Below are 18,184 nucleotides of genomic sequence, written 5' to 3' on the forward strand. Positions count from 1 at the left end.
GTGACTCCAGCCATGAAATTAAATGACACTTGCTCCTTGGAAGAAAAGTTATGACCAACCTAGACAGCATATTAAAAACCAGAGATATTACTTTGCTAACAAAGGTCTGTCTAGTCAAAGCTATGGTTTTTCCAGTAGTCATGTATGGATGTGAGAGTTGGACTATAAAGAAAGCTGAGCCCGAATAACTGATGCTTTTGAACTGTGGTGTTGGAAAAGACTCGAGAGTCCCTTGGGCTGCAAGGAGATCTAGCCAGTCCATCCTAAAGGAGATCAGTCCTGAGTGTTCATTGGGAGGACTGATGTTGAAGCTGATACTCCAATATTTTGGCCACCTGATGTGAATAACTGACTCATTGGAAAAGACCCCGATGCTGGGAAGGATTGAAGGTGAGAGGAGAAGGGTACAACAGAGGATGAGATGGTTGGATGGCATCACTGGCTTAATGGACATGAGTTTGAGTAAGCTCCAGAAGTTGGTGACGGACAGGGAAGCCTGGCGTGCTGCAGTCCATGGTGTCACTGAGTGGGACCCGACTGAGTGACTGAACTGGAGCTGAACTTCCCCTGCCTTTACTAACTCGAATTGCAAACAGAGCTACCAAATTGATATTCCTAAACATTATGCCTATAGGGTATTCTGCTCAAAACACAAGGCTTCTTCCAGTTTGCACTTGTGAGTCCCAGCCTGTCTCTGCTGCTCTTTTCATGTGCTGCAGACCCTTCCCCCCAACTCACACTGCCATCCTTCATGGGCAACTGCAATTTCAGACCCATCTGGGTTCCCAAGTTCATTCCGCCTTCCAAGTCTTGGCTAATAAAGTGTGCCTCTGTAGTGGCCTAATAGCTGCCCTAAAGATATGTCCACCTCCCAAATACTCCAAATTTGTGAATATTAACATATAGTAAAATACATGATGAAGGTAAGGATCTGAAAGAAGGAATATACCCTGGGTTTCCCAGGTGAGTCCTGAATCCAGCGACAGGTAGTTTTGTAACAGAGAAGCAGCAGGAAATTAACGGAGACACAGATGGGAGGAGGCCGCGCGACCATGGAGCAAGTTGGGAGCTATGCTACCACAAGCCAAGGAGATGCACAGATGGCCAGCAAAGAGCAGAAGCTAGGAGAGCTTGGAATGGATTCTTCCCTAGAGTGTCAGGAGGGTGGAAGGCCCTGGTAACACCTTTATTTCAGATTTATGACCTCCAGAACGGTGAGAGAATTTCTATTGTCTTAAGATACCCAGTTTGTGGTAATTTGTTAACAACAGCCCTAGGAAACTAACATGCACCTCTCCAGAAATGTCCTCAACCTTATCAATCCTCCTTTCCCTCATAATAACTGTATATCTTACCTGGGATGAAAAGGAAGGCTCCAACAATGACAAGGACAGTGAGCAGTAGTCCAGCAACTAATAGAAAAATGGCTTTCTCCTTCGTATAATTGGATTTATATTTAAGCGCTTAAAAAAAACACAAAGAATTACATGAACTCAATCACAAGAAAGAAATGGAACTTACAAGGTGCAAAGATTAAACTGGTAACTTACTATAACTGCATAACCTTTGAGGAACAAAACTCCACATCATGTCAAGCCACTTCAAATCTCTTTCATAATGAGTCAATGGCTAAATGGTATCATGGCAATATAAATATGGATGCTGACTTTACAGGTGATACTTTATTCCCCTAAAATGAAGTTATATATACCAGGCTTTCTTAATCATAGCATTATTAATATTTTAGGTCAGGTAAGTTGCTGCTGTTAGGCACTGCTCCACACACAACAGAATGTTTAGTACCATCCCTGACCTCTGCACACCTCATACCAGTAATAATCCCCAAACTGTGTCAATTAAAAATGTCTCCAGACATTGTTCCCTGAGGAACAGAACTGTCATGTCTATTTATGACTGATAGACACACTGCTGAGGAAAAATAACTGGCTAATCAGTTATATTAAGAAAAAGAGAAATTTGTAATATCTTATATAAAATTAGTAGAACATCTGGAAATCCAGATATTTTGTTTTGAAAAAGTATACACTGGACAAATCCCACCCTCTTGAAATCCTGAGGTGGGGGAAGTGCTTATATTGTTTAATTAAAATAATTTCATACAAATAAACTACAAATATTCCACAGGTTTTAATATATATGTTACACTTTTGATGCTAGCTCTGTTGTCAAGAATCCAGCTTCCATAAAAGAATGATATAATGCATAAACCTAAAAATGTTATTTTTATCATGTATTTACCCTTCCAGTTTTGTTTTGGTTAAGATTAAAATTAATGTTTCACCAAGAAAGTTGCTAAAAGTACCCTAAAAGCACACTGAGTAGTAGAGAGAAAGGGTGTGTGATTGATTGAAATTCAGCCATTTCATCCATACATGATTCTCTCCATGTTATTTACCAATGGGCAGTTGTCTTGAGGAGAATTTTTTCAGTAATTTTATATTTAGCATTTAATTTTCATCTAGTAAAATGACAGATAAATTACAGTAAGAACAACTAATAAACTCCTAAATGAACATGATAAAATCCATGTTTAAGGTATTATAACCTAGAGTTAGATTATAACCTATGGCTAAGCATTTAAAAGGTATAATTACCTTTTAAAATCTCTACTCATACTTTAGACTGTAACCTCAACTTTGTCCTCTTTAGGGGGATGGAGGGCTAATCATAATTAATCCTGAAGCTGAAAAGTGAAATTCACATTAATCAGAAAAAAGTAAGAAACAATAAGCTTGCCAAGCCTTCGTTTGATCTATCCAGCCTTGGAACTTATGTGACTATGACTCAATCATATCCCTGCCTTCTTATAGGGCATAGACTTTTTCCTATAGCCTACTTTCTAGTTTCAAACACTGGCTATGATGATAAAAATTCAGTGCATATGTTACAAAAGGCACAGATAAAGACAGAAAAAGAAACCTTCTCTTTTTAATTTTTTTTTTCAAAATTTACTTTTAATTGGAGGATAAATGCTTTACAATATTGGACATATGGCAAGGTTTTCATTTTCATCCCATGTATGTATGCTCAGCCACTCAGTTGTGTCTAATTCTCTGTGACCCCTCAGTCTGTAGCCTGCCAGGCTCCTCTGTCCATGGGATTTCCCAGGCAAGAATATTGGAGTGGGTTGCCATGCCCTCCTCCAGGGGATCTTCCCAACCCAGGGATCAAACCCACGTCTCTTGTATCGGCAGGCAGATTCTGTACCACTGTGCCACCTGGGAAGCCCCAATCCCATGTATACTATTAACTAAAGACAGTTTGAAATTTCTGCAAAAGGCTTTTAAAATAGAAGCTGTTTCAAATTACCTCACAATCAAACAAATATTCATAAGATACACTCCTAGGTTTAACTCAGCACATAAAAGAGCTACAAAGATGTCTGACTCTTTGAGACCCCATGGACTATACAGTCCACGGAATTCTCCAGGCCAGAATACTGGCGTGGGTAGCCTTTCCCTTCTCCAGGGATCTTCCCAACCCAGGGATCAAACCCAGGTCTCCAACATTGCAGGTGGATTCTTTACCACCTGAGCCACAAAGGAAGCCCAGAGTCCAGTATAAGTACATGCAAAATGGCTGACTTATACCATTCTTAAGAAAAATAAGAGTTTGAACCTCATATAAAATTCAATCTCTTCAGGCTTTCCAGAGCTACAGGAAAAAAATAATGTCAACAATAGAAACAAAAATAAAATGCCACAAAATGCTATTACTGACAGTGTTTTACCATAGAATGGTCTTTTTAAAACCTTTTGGATATAGCTTTCATTTCTGCTGATTGGTTCAACTACTAATTTTCAAGGCTATCTAAACTATTCCTCAAATTTAAGCAGCAATTCCCACTAAATTTATTAGTAGAGTCTACTTAAGTAATCACAGGCAATGAAAGATTATGTCCATGTTTTCTTTAGTGAACCTTAAAAAGGGTTTCTTTTGACTCACAATGGCCATGTTTTAGCAGGTCCCATAGCAAGTCTGTAGAGTATCTTGTTGTTAGGCTCTGTTGTTTCACAGTTGGAATCACATAGCATGTAGCCTTCTCAGATTGACTTCTTTCACTTAGGAATATATATTTAAGGTTCCTTCATATCTTTTAATGATTGACAGCTCATTTGTTTTTAGTGCTGAGTAATATTCCATGGTCTGGATGTAACACAGTTTATCCATTCTCCTATTGAAGAATATCTTGGTTGCTTCCAAAGTTTTGCAATGATGAACAAAGCTGCAATAAGCATCCATGTGTAGATTTCTGTGTGGACTTCAGTTTTCAACTCCATCTGGGTAAATCCCAAGGAGTAGGGCTTCCCTGGTGGCTCAGTGGTAAAGAATTCACCTGCAATGCAGGAAATGAGGATTTGGTCCCTGAGTTGGGAAGATTCCCCTTGAGAAGGAAATGGCAACCCATATCCAAGTTCCTGCTTGGGAAATCTCATGGACAGAGGAGCCTGGTGGGCTATAGTCCATGGGGTTGCAAAAAGAGTTGGACACAACTTAGCAACTAAACAACAACTATTACTGGATCATATGATAAGAGTACATTTAGCTTTATATGAAACCACCAAACTGTATTCCAAAGGAGCTGTATCATTTTGCATTCCCACCAGCAATGAATGAGAGTTCTTCTTGCTCCACACTCTGACCAACATTTGGTGTGGTCAAAACTTATGTTTTTAAGAAAAACCTATAAATGTGCTGCCTGACACAGGAACACCAAATATACAGGGAGACAATGTCAAGTTTTTTCCAACAAATTAGGAATTCCAAGTTTCCCTTTTATACCTTCTATCAAGTAATTAAATCTAGCTAGCTACTTCTCAGAGATGAGATGGGGAGCTCATTCATTTGTTCTATCATTACTGTGTGCCTACCATGTACTGGGCCCATTTATTAGCCCAAGTCACATCAACCAAATTGAGGCACAAGTAGAAGTTACTTTATTCAATAATAATAATTGATCACACACCTACTATGTGGCAATCACTATTCTAAGTGCTGGCAGTGAACCAATAATTCTGCCTCAATGCTCCTTACATTCTAATGTATGAATGAGTGTGTGTGTGTGTGTGTGTGTGTGTGTGTGTGTTGGTGGCGGGGAATGAGTGATGGAAAGTGTTACTCCCAGTTATCCTCCTCCAGTTAAGTAAAAGATGTCGGTCTAGCCTAAGCAAGCCCTATTACATATTTAAGCTTTCAAATTCATGTGAACAGAGAAATGACATGTCCCTCTAGCCACCTGAAGAAACGTGGCTAATACTATTGATAGATACTCCAGTAAGGCTTTTTTTGTGTCTTTGTCACTGATGTAAAGGATATATACAACAATGCAGGCTGTGGGTGAAGAAGTCTTGTGAAATTACCAGGTACAACCTGGAGATCAAATAAAACTATCATCTTAGTTTTCATGACATCCCAAAGACGGGATACAATAAGCCCATAAAGATCCACCACAGGCTGAAGTCCAGCTAACAAAACCCCAAAATTCATGAATTCAATGCCTGTTCTAACTGCATGACAATTAAATGATCCCTAAGTGATTAGTGAGTTTAGTGGTGAGATAGGAAGGTTAACCAGTGAGGTAAAAGACACATCAAATAAAGAATAAATCATGAAGAAAAGACATACACTTGATTTTATTATTACAGTGCTATCTTCTGATAACTCTCAGAAAGTAATTTTAGGATGTTTTTGTTATCAGTTGAGCTGCACATTGGTACTCTCCCTGATTAAGGATAAAGCACATCTGGTAGGTTTTAAAAAAGATGGCAACTTCAAAATTTTTATTTAATTATATTAAAATTACTATTTTAAAAATATTTAACACACATTAAAAAAAAAGAAGGCTTTGTGAAACTGGTACTAGATAAAAATGAATAAGAATGTCAGTAACAAACTGATTACTTGCCAGAAGGCGAGTAAAGTAATTTTATAATGAATGCCATGCACTATCCAACATTCTTTGATGAAACAATTTTGTCAAAATGAAGACGGATGAGAAATCACATTCCTAGTCTACAGAACAGAGAAATAAAAGAGTCCAAGTTTCATGAAGTCTGGGCTTTGAAGTGCTTTGAATATAAAAGATAAAAGCAGGCAATGCCTAACATACTAATTTCTTTTCCTTAGTTCCAAACATTCTTGGTCTTATGGACCATGCCACACCTTCAAAATAGAGGCAGGAAGGTGGGACATTTGAATTTGGAAAGAGTCAAAGTAACAGCAACTGTATTTCTACAAAAGAGTATATTGCTAAGCTGTAGGTTTGTTCAGTTCCTTCCACAATAAAATCAGTATATAAAAACACGTTTTAATAAGCAGAATTGGATAATTATATGGACAGGACCAAGGAAAAGCAATGGGAGTTCAAGATTATTTGATAGGATCTTAGCAATAATATTTACTATGATGATGCTTTGCCTTCCTGGATAGATGTTTCCTAGTACAGTTAGTATGTCTTTGTGTGTGTGCATGTGTGTCTAGTCGCTCAGTCATGTCTACTCTTCGCAGTCCCATGGACTATAACCTGCCAGGTTTTTCTGTCCACAGAATTTCCCAGGCAAGAATACTGGAGCAGGTTGCCATCTCCTTCTCCAGGGGATCTTCCCAACCCGAGGATCAAACCCAAGTCTCTTGTGTCTCCTGCACTGGCAGGTGGATTCTTTACCTGTAGTGCCGCCTGGGAAGCCCATATATGTCTATTTCTTCAGAATGATTTTTCTAATATACAAAGAAATTCTGTTTCATTACTTCTTTTAAATGTGGTTTCATGGCTTAATCACTTTCAAAATTAAGCTAGTCCTCAAGATTGGACTCAAGAACTTAGCAGGATCTCAAGGGTGTTGTGATGGAGAAATTTTTTCTTTGAATTTTCTGATTTCAATAGAGGCCTCCAGCCAGAAACCTCTGAGCAGTAACCAAAATCACTGTGGAATAATCTTGAGCAAGGACTAGAAAGTTAGAAAACAAAATGAAAGATGCCTAGAATGAACAAATTTGAAATTACAGCTGTCCCTCTCCTTCCCTAGTTCTGACATGCATCAGTTATCATCATTTAGTTAAATAACACAAGTCCTCCCAAAACACAGTTCAAATTTCCACGACCTCAATATAATAACGGAGTAATTAAAGTGTAAACTTCACTGTTATCTCTTCAATCCACAAATCACTACATAAATAAGAGATGTGCATCACCGTCAGTGACCAATCATGTCACCCTTTTCAAAGACTGTTGGTGACTGCTCACTGCACAGCTGTTATTCAATTCACACACAGACAGCAAAACATATGTTGTGCTACCTCCTGTCTCCCAATCATAAACCACTGTGACATTTTACAATGGATAATCAAAAGAGGAAACTGGGCAATAAAGATGAAGGAGCAAAGAAATGAGATGTGATAATGCTGGAAACGAAATTCCAATAGACGGTAACTGGCATTATAGAATAGCTAACTGTGGAATGTAAATACTACTGCCATTCAAGAGACTCTAGATATACAGTCAGAAGAACTCAGGAAAAGTGAACTTATTGGCATACATGAGGACAATGAGGTGGCTGTGACAAAAATGAAGATGTCCCAGAAGGGACTGGGAAAAAAAAAAACTTCATATGAAAGAAACTCTTGGAGACCGTTCATGACAATATATGCAAAAGGATAGTTCAAGACATGGAAGTGCTGGGGAGCTGATTAGATCTTAGAAAGGAGTATGACAATTCACCAAGGCATAGACAAGATGCATGCTCTGTATTCAAAGTTATATAACAAGAAAAGGCAAGCATTTTTCCACCTGCTCTTGATAAAATTCACCAATTCTCAATGTTTTTAAGGTTCTAACTTATCATGTACTAAATATTAAATTTACTCTTTTTTCACTTCCTAACACATTTATTATTGACAATAAGAGAGGTTTTAATGTTTTGACAAAAATTTAAAGGTCATGGAACAACAGTAGTTTTGGCATTTATTATAAGATTGCTTTGCAGAGTTTCCGCTTACATGGTCATGTTTATAGTCCTACGGTTCTGTGTAAAGCAGGGATTCACTGAAAATAACAAAAGTTCTAAAGAAGAAAAAATAAGAACAAGCAATCGTATCACAAAGAATTTCAACATGTTATCCAGTTCTCAACACGGAGTTAAACATTAATCCTATACAAACTGGATGTCCTGGTGAGAAGCACTTGAAATCATTCATTACACATCTAAATGATGGAAAATACCTGTCATATTGACACTGAGTAAGGAAGGACAATCCTGAAAATCAGGCAGGAACATAACTGTCAGTGCAGTGGGAAACTGAGTTGGTACAGTTTTCAGAACAAAAACAAAATACCTGAGACAAAATCCTATTAGAGATTCATTACTTCGGCCAGCAAATCTATAATTTGTTAGTCAAAGTAACTCGGTTAGCAGAAGGCTTGGTGTTTGATTCTAGGATTCTCTGAGCAGTTGGTTTACCATAAGATTCTGTTTAGACATTTTTAAGTTAAAGCTGAAGGCAAAGGTATTTCCCTGTGAGAGACCTTTGTGGTCGAAACGTGAGCTAGGGCTCACCATATTTGGGGGTTTGGCTTGGTTTCCAGAGTTTAGAGGTCTCAAAGCTTCTTTCTCAGTAAGATCGATGGCATCCTGAGACAGAGTTCAAAACACAGTTCTGGTATAAAGAAACTTTCTCCTCAAAGTGAAAGTGTAATCTGATGTCTTTACTGGATGTTTAGCTGATGGAAAGTCTAGGTTTTATTTTGGGTGACCAAAAAGAATGACACACAGAGCTAGATAAACCAGAGAGAAATCCCCTGTGTATAAGTGATATAAATGAAAGACTATAAATAATCAGGAAAAGTTAAAAGAAACTGAAAATCTAGAAAGGGAAAGACATGGGTCTGAGTCACGATTAATACTGTAGAGGCTGTAAGATTCTGCACTCTAAAAAATGCATAACCAAGCAGCAAGTGCAAAACAAAGGGGTTTTCCTTGGGTGGAATCCCCAGGTCAGAAACAGGATGTCTCCCACAAAGAGTACTGAAAGCGTTTAAATAAAAATTACCACAATTGTTTTTTTAGGTTTATGATCACATTTGTTAAAATATGACCAACAAAAGGGAATTCCCTGGTAGTCCAGTGGTTAGGACTCTGTGCTTTGACTGCCGGGGGCAGGGGTTTGGTCCCTGGTTAGGGAACTAAGATCCCACAAGGCATGGCCAAAAAAAAAAAAAAAGACCAACAGAATAAATATAAAAAAGAATTACCCTCACTAACACAAAAATGAAAATTAAGATGATGTTTTTTTCAACCACTGAATTACCAAAGATTTTAGAATTATAATGATGTCAAGTTTGTGAGGTGGAAGATGGGTGTTCTTACCTGCAGCAATAATTGATAAAATGGTGCTGGAAAACATGTTGGCAATATGTATTAATATCATAAGCCTTAAAATACCTTCTCTGCCTTTTCAAGTGTTACATATCTTTAGAACACTTACTTTCATAACATCAAGAAAATTTGGAAACATCCTTAATATCCATCAAGATGAGAGCTAAGTAAATTACAGTACATCCATAAAAGTAGAGCACAGGCAACTATAAAAAGATTTCTGAAAACACAGGAGGAAAATCAGCATTCACAAGTGTATAAGCTACATGAGTCCATTTATGGGTTTTCCTTTTTTAAGAAAAAAAAGGCAGAGAAGTGGGAAATTCACCAGAATACCTCAATAGTTTATTTCTAGGCTCTGAGACTCTAGATGGTATTTGTCTTTTCTTTACACTTCCTATGTTGCATAAGGTATCCTAAAGGGGTATGTATCACTTTTTTAATTCAGAAAAACAATGGTAAAACTTATTTTTGTAAAAATATGGCTGATAGTGAACACACTCCTGGTTCCGTCGACTAATGATAACGCCATGATCAGCACAGTTCAATCAATCCAAATGCAACAAGTCACACTTCTGTTAAGTGATTTCATGATCTGAGAAAAAGACTATTTCCCGCCTAAATCATAAGACATAGGCCTTAACACCTGAGTCTGCCAATAGGGTTAAAGGTGTTCCCTGATGTCAGTGGACAAGGTCTTGATGCTATACTAGTTATTTTCTTATTATAAAAAGCTTACTGAAACTCTAAGAAATTGCCGTAAGAATTTCAGACACTGTTTTGAAAGAGTTGTGAAATGTCTTGACAGTTGTCTTTCTTAGCCCTTTCTTTGTCTTTTTTTGCTTTTTAGACAAAAGCTGAGAAAAGCTTTGAAATCACAAAACATTTCCAGGGTGCTATACATTGAAAACAGTCTTTAGAATATATAATCAATCATCTCACTTCTACTTTTATGTATCACTTTAGATACACATGACTGAAAAAAAAAAGGAAAGTGAAGTTGCTCAGTCGTGTCCAACTCTGTGACCCCACAGACTGTAGCCTTCCAAGGCTCCTTCATCCATGGCATTTTCCAGGCAAGAACACTGGAGTGGGTTACCATTCCCTTCTCCAGGGGATCTTCCTGACCCAGGGATCAAACCTGGGTCTCCCACATGACAAGCAGACTCTTTACCATCTAAGCCACCAGGGAATCCCATAATAGGTAATCTGCTACAATATTTTACTAACTTTCTTTTTATAAAGCCTGCAGAATAAAATAAGTAAGTTAAATCACCCATTAGTCACTTCTTGCCTTATTTTAATGTACTTTTTTCCTTTCCTTTCCTTACTGGCCTTCAATGACTAACTTATTTCACTGTGCTATAAGGAGATGAGAAAGATCTCTTAAAGTTTAAAAGTTTAGACTATCATCTCAGAACTTTACTAATTTAGTAAATTTCCTTTACCAAACTGGTAAAGAAATACAGTTGAATATAAATATCAACCAAAATGCAAAATACCATTTTTAAACTACTAATGACAATCCTACATTGCTGATGCTAAATCTGATACAGCAAGATTTGTGACCTGAGAAGTTCAGTCACATGATCATCACAGTAAAATATGATCAAATAACATCACTTTCTATGGCTACTTTCTTAGAGGTTGTAGAACTGTATAGAAAGGATGACAAAATATGGCTTAAATTGGGCTTTTCCAAGCACATGTATTTTCCTGGGAAGTTCAAACTGGAAAAATAAAGAGAGGGAATTAATTAATACTCAAAAGAACAACATCCTTGTTTTTTTTTAAACTGAAGTATAGTTGACACATTATATTCATTTCAGTGTACAACATAGGGAATCAACATTTACATACACTACAAATTGATCACTGTAAATCTAGTAAACATGTTACCACACAAAGTTAGACTATATTTTCCATGCTGCACATTACACCCCCCATGACTTATTTATTTTCTAACTGAAAGACTGTACTCCTAAATCCCCTTCACCCATTTTTCCCATTCCCCTCAAATCCCCTCCCTTTTGATGACTACTGTATTTATGAGTCTGTTTCTATTTTGTTTTGTCTGTTCATTTGTTTTGTTTTCTAGATTCCACAGATATTGAAACCATATGGTATCTTTGTTCTTTCTTAAGATTGTATATTCAGAGTCTTTTATGTTTCCATGCAAATTTTAGGATTATTTGTTCCAGTTCTGTAAAAAATGCCACTGATACTTTAATAGAGATTCATTACATCTGAAGATTGCTGCAGGCAATATGGACATTTAAAAATATTAATTCTTTCAATATATAAGCACAGAATATCTTTCCATTTTGTTGCTGTTGCTCAGTCGCTTAGTTGTGTCCAACTCTTTGTAACCCCATGGACTGGCTTCCCTGTCTTTCACTATCTCCCAGAGTTTGCTCAAACTCATGTCCATCGAGTCGGTGATGCCATCCAACCATCTCATCTTCTATTGCTCCCTTCTCCTCCTGCCCTCAATCTTTCCCGGCATCGGGGTCTTTTGAAATGAGTCAGCTCTTCGCATCAGGTGGCCAAAGTATTGGAGCTCCAGCTTCAGCATTAGTCCTTCCAATGAAAATTCAGGGTTCTGTGTTGCTTTCAATTTCTTTCACCAATGTCTTTGTCTTTAGGGTTTTCTAAATGCATTATCATGTTATCTGTAAATATGACAGTTCTACTTTTTCCTCTTCAATTTGGATGCCTTTTATCTTCTTTTCCTGTCTGACTGCTGTGGCAGTCATTCCAATACAATGTTGAATAAAAGTTGTGAGTGAGCATCCTGTCTTATTTCTGATCTTAAAGGAAAAGCCTTCAGTTCTTCACTGAATATGATGTTATTAATAGCTGTGGGTTTGTTATACATAGCCTTTGTTATGTTGGATATACCCAGTTTGTTGAGTGTTTATCATAACTGGATGTTGGATTTTGTCAACTGCTCTTTCTGCATCAATTGAGATGATCAAATGATTTGTATCTTTCCTCCTACTAATGTGGTGTATCATATTAAATTAATTTGTGGATACTAAACCATCCTTTCATTTCTGGGGTAAATTCCACGTGATCAGGGTACATGATCCTTTTAATGTATTGTTGAACTTATTTTGCTACCATTTTGTTAAAGATTTTTGCATCTATGTTCATCAGGGATATTGGCTTGTAATTTTCTTTTCTTCTAGTGTGTTTGTCTGGTTTTAGAATCAGGATAAATCTAGTTTCATAGAACAAGTTTGAGGGTGTTCTCACTTCAATTTTTTGGAAATTGTTTTAAAAGGATAGCTAATAACTCTCCTTTAAATGTTAGTAGAGTCACCTGTGAGGCTATCTGCTCCTAGACTTTTGTCTGTTCAGATTTTTTTGCCCTGGTGGCTCAGATGGTAAAAAAAAAAAAAAACCTGCCTGCAATGCAGGAGACCCAGGTTCAATCCCTAGGTCAAGAAGACCCCCTGGAAAAGGGCATCGCAACCCACTTCAGTATTCCTGCCTGGAGAATCCCATGGACAGAGGAGCCTGGTGAGCTATGGTCCATAGGGTCGCAAAGAGTTGGACATGACTGAAACAACTTAGCACACAATACAATTACATTTCTAATAATTGGACTGTTCAGATTTTCTATTCTTTTTCTTAATTCAGTCTTAGAAGATTGTATGTTTTTAAGAATTTATGTATCTCTTCTAAGTTGTCTAATTTGCTGGTGTATAATTGTTCTTAGCAATCTCTTATGGTCCTTTGTATTCTTGTGGTATAAGCTATAACTTCTCCTCTTTCATTTCTTATTCTATTTGGGTCCTTTCTCTTTTTCTTGATGAGTCTGGCTTAAAGGTTCATAAATTTTATCTTTTAAAAAAACTAGCTCTTAGTTTTACTTGTCTTTTTTATTGTTTTTAAAGTCTTGTTTTCATTTATTTTTGATCTGATCTTTACTATTTTCTTCTTTCTACTAATTTTGAGCTTTGCTGATTCCTCTTTTCCAGTTCCTTTAGATATAAGGTTATACTGTTTGAGATTTTTCTTACTTCTTGACATATGCCTGTATCACCACAAAATTCCCTCTCAGAACTGCTTTTGCTACAATGCAAAGATTTTAGGTCATTGGGTTTCCATTTTCATTTGTTCCAAGGTATTTTTAAATTCTTCCTTGATTTCTTCAAGTGACCCAATATTTGTTTAGTAGCAAATTGTTTAGCCTCCACTTGTTTGTTTTTTCCATTTTTTTTCTTGCAATTGATTTCTAGTTTCATACTGTTGTAATAGGAAAAGATGCTCATTATGATTTAAATCTTTTATTTTAATTAATTTATTTATTTTGATTGGGGGCTAATTATTTTACAATATTGTGGTGGTTTTTGTCATATATCAACATGAATCAGCCATGGGTATACATGCGTCCCCACACCCCCTGCCACCTCCCTCCCCACACTATGCCTCTGAGTTGTCCCAGAGCATCAGCTTTGAGTGCCCTGCTTCGTACATCAAACTTGCACTGGTCATCTATTTTACACATGGTAATATACATATTTCAATGCTATTCTCTCAAACCATGCCACTCTCAACTTCTCCCACATAGTCCAGAAGTCTGTGCTTTACATCTGTGTCTCTTTTGCTGTCTTGCATATAGGATCATTGTTACCATCTCTTTAAATTCCATACATATGTTTTAATATACAATATTGGTGTTTCTCTTTCTGACTTACTTCACTCTGTATAACAAGCTCCAGTTTCATCCACTTCATTAGAACTGATTCAAATGTATGTGTTTTTTTTTTTTATAGCTGAGTATTATTCCATTGTGTATATGTACCACAACTTCCTTATCCATTCATCTGCTGGTGGACATTGAGGTTGTTTCCATGTCCTAGCTACTGTAAACAGTGCTATAGTGAACACTGGGATACATGTGTCTCTTTCAATTTTGATTTCCTCAGTGTGTATGCCCAGCACTGGGATTGTTGGGTCATATGACAGTTCTATATGCATTTTTTTTAAGAATTTCCACACTGTTCTCCATAGTGGCTGTACTAGTTTGCATTCCCAACAACAGTGTTAGAGGGTTCCCTTTTCTCCGCACTCTCTCCAGCATTTATTGTTTGTAGACTTTTTGATGGCAGCCATTCTGACCGGGATGAGATGGGTACCTCACTGTGGTTTTGACTTGTGTTTTCTAATAATAAGTAATGTTGAGCATCTTTTCATGTGTTTGTTAGCCATCTGTATGTCTTCTTTGGACAAATGTCTGTTTAGTTCTTTGGCCCGCTTTTTGATTGGATTGTTCATTTTTCTGGAATTGAGCTTCATGAGCTGCTTGTATATTTTGGAGATTAATACCTTCTCAGTTGTTTCATTTGCTATTAGTTTCTCCCAATCTGAAGGCTGCCTTTTCACATTGATTATAGTTTCCTTCATTGTGCAAAAGCTTTTAATTAGGTCCCATTTGTTTATTTTTGTTTTTATTTCCATTATTCTGGGAGGTGGGTCATAAAGGATCTTGCTGTGATTTATGTCAGAGTGTTCTACCTATGTTTTCCTCTAAGAGGTTCACAGTTTCTAGTCTTACATTTAGACCTTTAATCCATTTTGTTTATTTTTGTGTATGGTGTTAGAAAGTATCCTAGTTTTATTCTTTTACAGGTGGTTGATCAGTTTTCCCAGCACCACTTGTTAAAGAGATTGTCTTTTCTCCATCGTATCTCTTTGCCTCCTTTGTCAAAGATAAGGAGTCCATAGATGTGTGGATTTATCTCAGGGCTTTCTGTTTTGTTCCAGTGATCAGTATTTCTGTCTTATTGCCAGCCCCATACTATCTTGATGACTGTAGCTTTATAGTGTCATCTGAAGTCAGGCAGATTGATTCCTCCAGTTCTATTCTTTCTCAAGATTGCTTTGGCTATTCAAGGTCTTTTGTGTTTCCATACAAATTGTGAAATTATTTGTTCTAGTTCCATGAAAAATACCATGGGGAGCTTGATAGGGATTATGTTAAATCTACAGATTGCTTTGATTGGTGTACTCATTTTCACTACATTGATTCTTCCAGTCCACAAACATGGTATATTTCTCCATCTATTTGTATCATCTTTGATTTATTTCATCAGTGTTTTACAGTTTTCCATATATAGGTCTTTTGTTTCTGTAGGTAAATTTATTCCTAAGTATTTTATTCTTTTTGTTGCAATGGTGAATGGGATTGTTTCCTTAATTTCTGTTTTTTCATTGTTAGTGTATAGGAATGCAAGGGATTTCAGTGTGCTGGTTTTATATATTGCAATTTTACTATATTAATTGATTAGCTCTAGTAAATTTCTGGTGGTATCTTTAGGGTTTTCTATATAGAAAATCATGTCATCTGCAAACAGTGGGAGTTTTACTTCTTCTTTTCCAATCTGGATTCCTTTTATTTCTTTTCCTTCTCTGATTGCTGTGGCTAGGACTTCTAAAACTATGTTGAATAGTAGTGGTGAGAGTGGGTACCCTTGTCTGGTTGCTGATTTTAGGGGAAATACTTTCAATTTTTCACCATTGAGGATGTTTGCTGTGGGTGTGTTGCATAAGGCTTTTATTATGTTGAGGTATGTTCCTTCTATGCCTGCTTTCTGGAGAGGTTTTTTTTTTTTTTTTAATCATAAATGGGTGTTGACAAAAATGAATTTTGTCAGAAGTTTTCTTCACATCTATTGAGATAATACTATGGTTTTTATCTTTCAGTTTGTTAATATGGTGTATCACATTAACTGACTTGTGAATACTGAAGAATCCTTGCATCCCTGGGATAAAGACCACTTGGCCATGATGTATGATCTTTTTAACACACTGTTGGATTCCATTTGCTAGAATTTTGTTGAAGATTTTTGCATCTATGTTCATCAGTGATATTGGCCTGTAGTTTTCTCTTTTTTTGTGGCATCTTTGTCTGCTTTTGGTATTAGAGTGATGGTGGTCTCACAGAATGACTTTGGGAGTTTACCTTTCTCTGCAATTTTCTGGAAGAGTTTGAGTAGGACAGGTGTTAGCTCTTCTCTAAATTTTTGGTAGAGTTCACCTGTGAAGCCATCTGGTCCTGGGCTTTTTTGTTTGTTGGAAGATTTTTGATTACAGTTTCAATTTCCATGCTTGTGATGGGTCTGTTCAGATTTTCTATTTCTTCCTGGTTAAGTTTTGGAGGGATATACTTTAGAAAGAATTTGTCTGTTTCTTCCAAGTTGTCCATTTTATTGGCATAAAATTGCTCATAGTAGTCTCTTATGACCTTTTGTATTCCTGTATTGTCTGTTGTGATTTCTCCATTTTAATTTCTAATTTTGCTGATTTGATTCTTCTCCCTTTTTCCCTTAATGAGTATGGCTAATGGTTTGTCTATTTTATTTATCTTCTCAAAGAACCAGCTTTTAGTTTCATTGATTTTTGCTACAGTCTCCTTCATTTCTTTTTCATTTATTTCTGGTCTGATTTTTATGATTTCTTTCCTTCTACTAACTTTGGGGTTCTACTCTTCTTTTTCTAGTTGCTTTAGGTATAAAGTTAGGTTGTCTATTTGATGTTTCTCTTGTTTCTAAGATAGGCTTGTATTGCTATGAATCTCCCTCTAAGCACTGCTTTTACGGAATCCCATAGGTTTTGGGTTGTCATGTTTTCATTTTCATTTGTTTCTATGCATATCTTGATTTCCTTTTTTATTTCTTCCATGGTGATCTGTTGGTTATTCAGAAGCATGTTGTTTAGCCTCCGTATGTTTGTGGTTTTAATAGTATTTCTTTTGCTGTCGCTAACATCTAATCTTATGCATTGTGATCAGAAAAGATGCTTGAAATTATTTCAATTTTATAAAATTTACCAAGGCTAGATATATGACCCAGGATGTGATCTATCATGTGCACTTGAGAAAAGGTTGAAATCCATTGTTTTGGGGTGAAATGCAGATATCAATTAGGTTTAACTGGTCCACTGTATCATTTAAAGTTTGTGTTCCTTGATAATTTTCTATTTGGTTGATCTATCCGTAGGTGTGAGTGGGGTACTAAAGGCCCCCACTATTATTGTGTTGCTGTTAATTTCCCCTCTCATACTTATTAGTATTTGCCTTACATATTGAGTTGCTCCTATGCTGGGTACATATATAATTGTTTTATCTTCTTCTTGGATTGAGCCATTGATCACTATGTACTGTCCTTCTTTGTCTCTTATTATGGTCTTTATTTCAAAGTCTATTTTCTGATATGAGTATTGCTACTCCTGCTTTCTTTTGGTCTCCATTTGCCAAAAATATCTTTTTTCAGCCCTTCACTTTCTGTCTGTATGTGTCCCTAGGTTTGAGGTGGGTCTCTTGTAGACAGCATATACAGGGGTCTTGTTTTAATATCCATTCAGCCAGTCTTTCGGAGAAGGCAATGGCAACCCACTCCAGAGCTCTTGCCTGGAGAATCCCATGGATGGAGGAGCATGGTAGGCTGCAGTCCATGGGGTAGCTAAGAGTCAGACATGACTGAGCAACTTCACTTTCACTTTTCACTTTCATGCATTGGAGAAGGAAATGGCAACCCACGCTAGTATTCTTGCCTGGAGAATCCCAGGGACAGAGGAGCCTGTTGGGTGCCATCTATGGGGTCACACAGAGTTGGACACAACTGATGTGACTTAGCAGCAGCCAGTCTTTGTCTTTTGGTTGGGGCGTTTAACCCAGTTACATTTAAAGTATTTGTAAGTATGATCCCTTTGCCATTTACTTTGTTGTTTTGTGTTCATTTTTATAAACTTTTTCTGTGTTCCCTGTCCGAAGAAGATCCTTT

At 36.9% G+C, this 18,184-nt stretch overlaps 1 protein-coding gene across 1 annotated transcript in view; it reads right to left on the minus strand.

The window, feature by feature from the left end:
* Positions 1-18,184, minus strand: part of CD47 (CD47 molecule) — a 61,436-nt gene that overhangs the window by 17,776 nt on the left and 25,476 nt on the right. The window contains exon 4 of the mRNA XM_068965355.1: positions 1,356-1,463. Within this exon, the coding sequence (XP_068821456.1) occupies positions 1,356-1,463 (108 nt within the window). The remainder of the gene's footprint in view (positions 1-1,355; positions 1,464-18,184) is intronic.

This window comes from Capricornis sumatraensis, chromosome 1 (assembly GCF_032405125.1).
Source record: "Capricornis sumatraensis isolate serow.1 chromosome 1, serow.2, whole genome shotgun sequence".
In the NCBI taxonomy this organism is placed as follows: domain Eukaryota; kingdom Metazoa; phylum Chordata; class Mammalia; order Artiodactyla; family Bovidae; genus Capricornis; species Capricornis sumatraensis.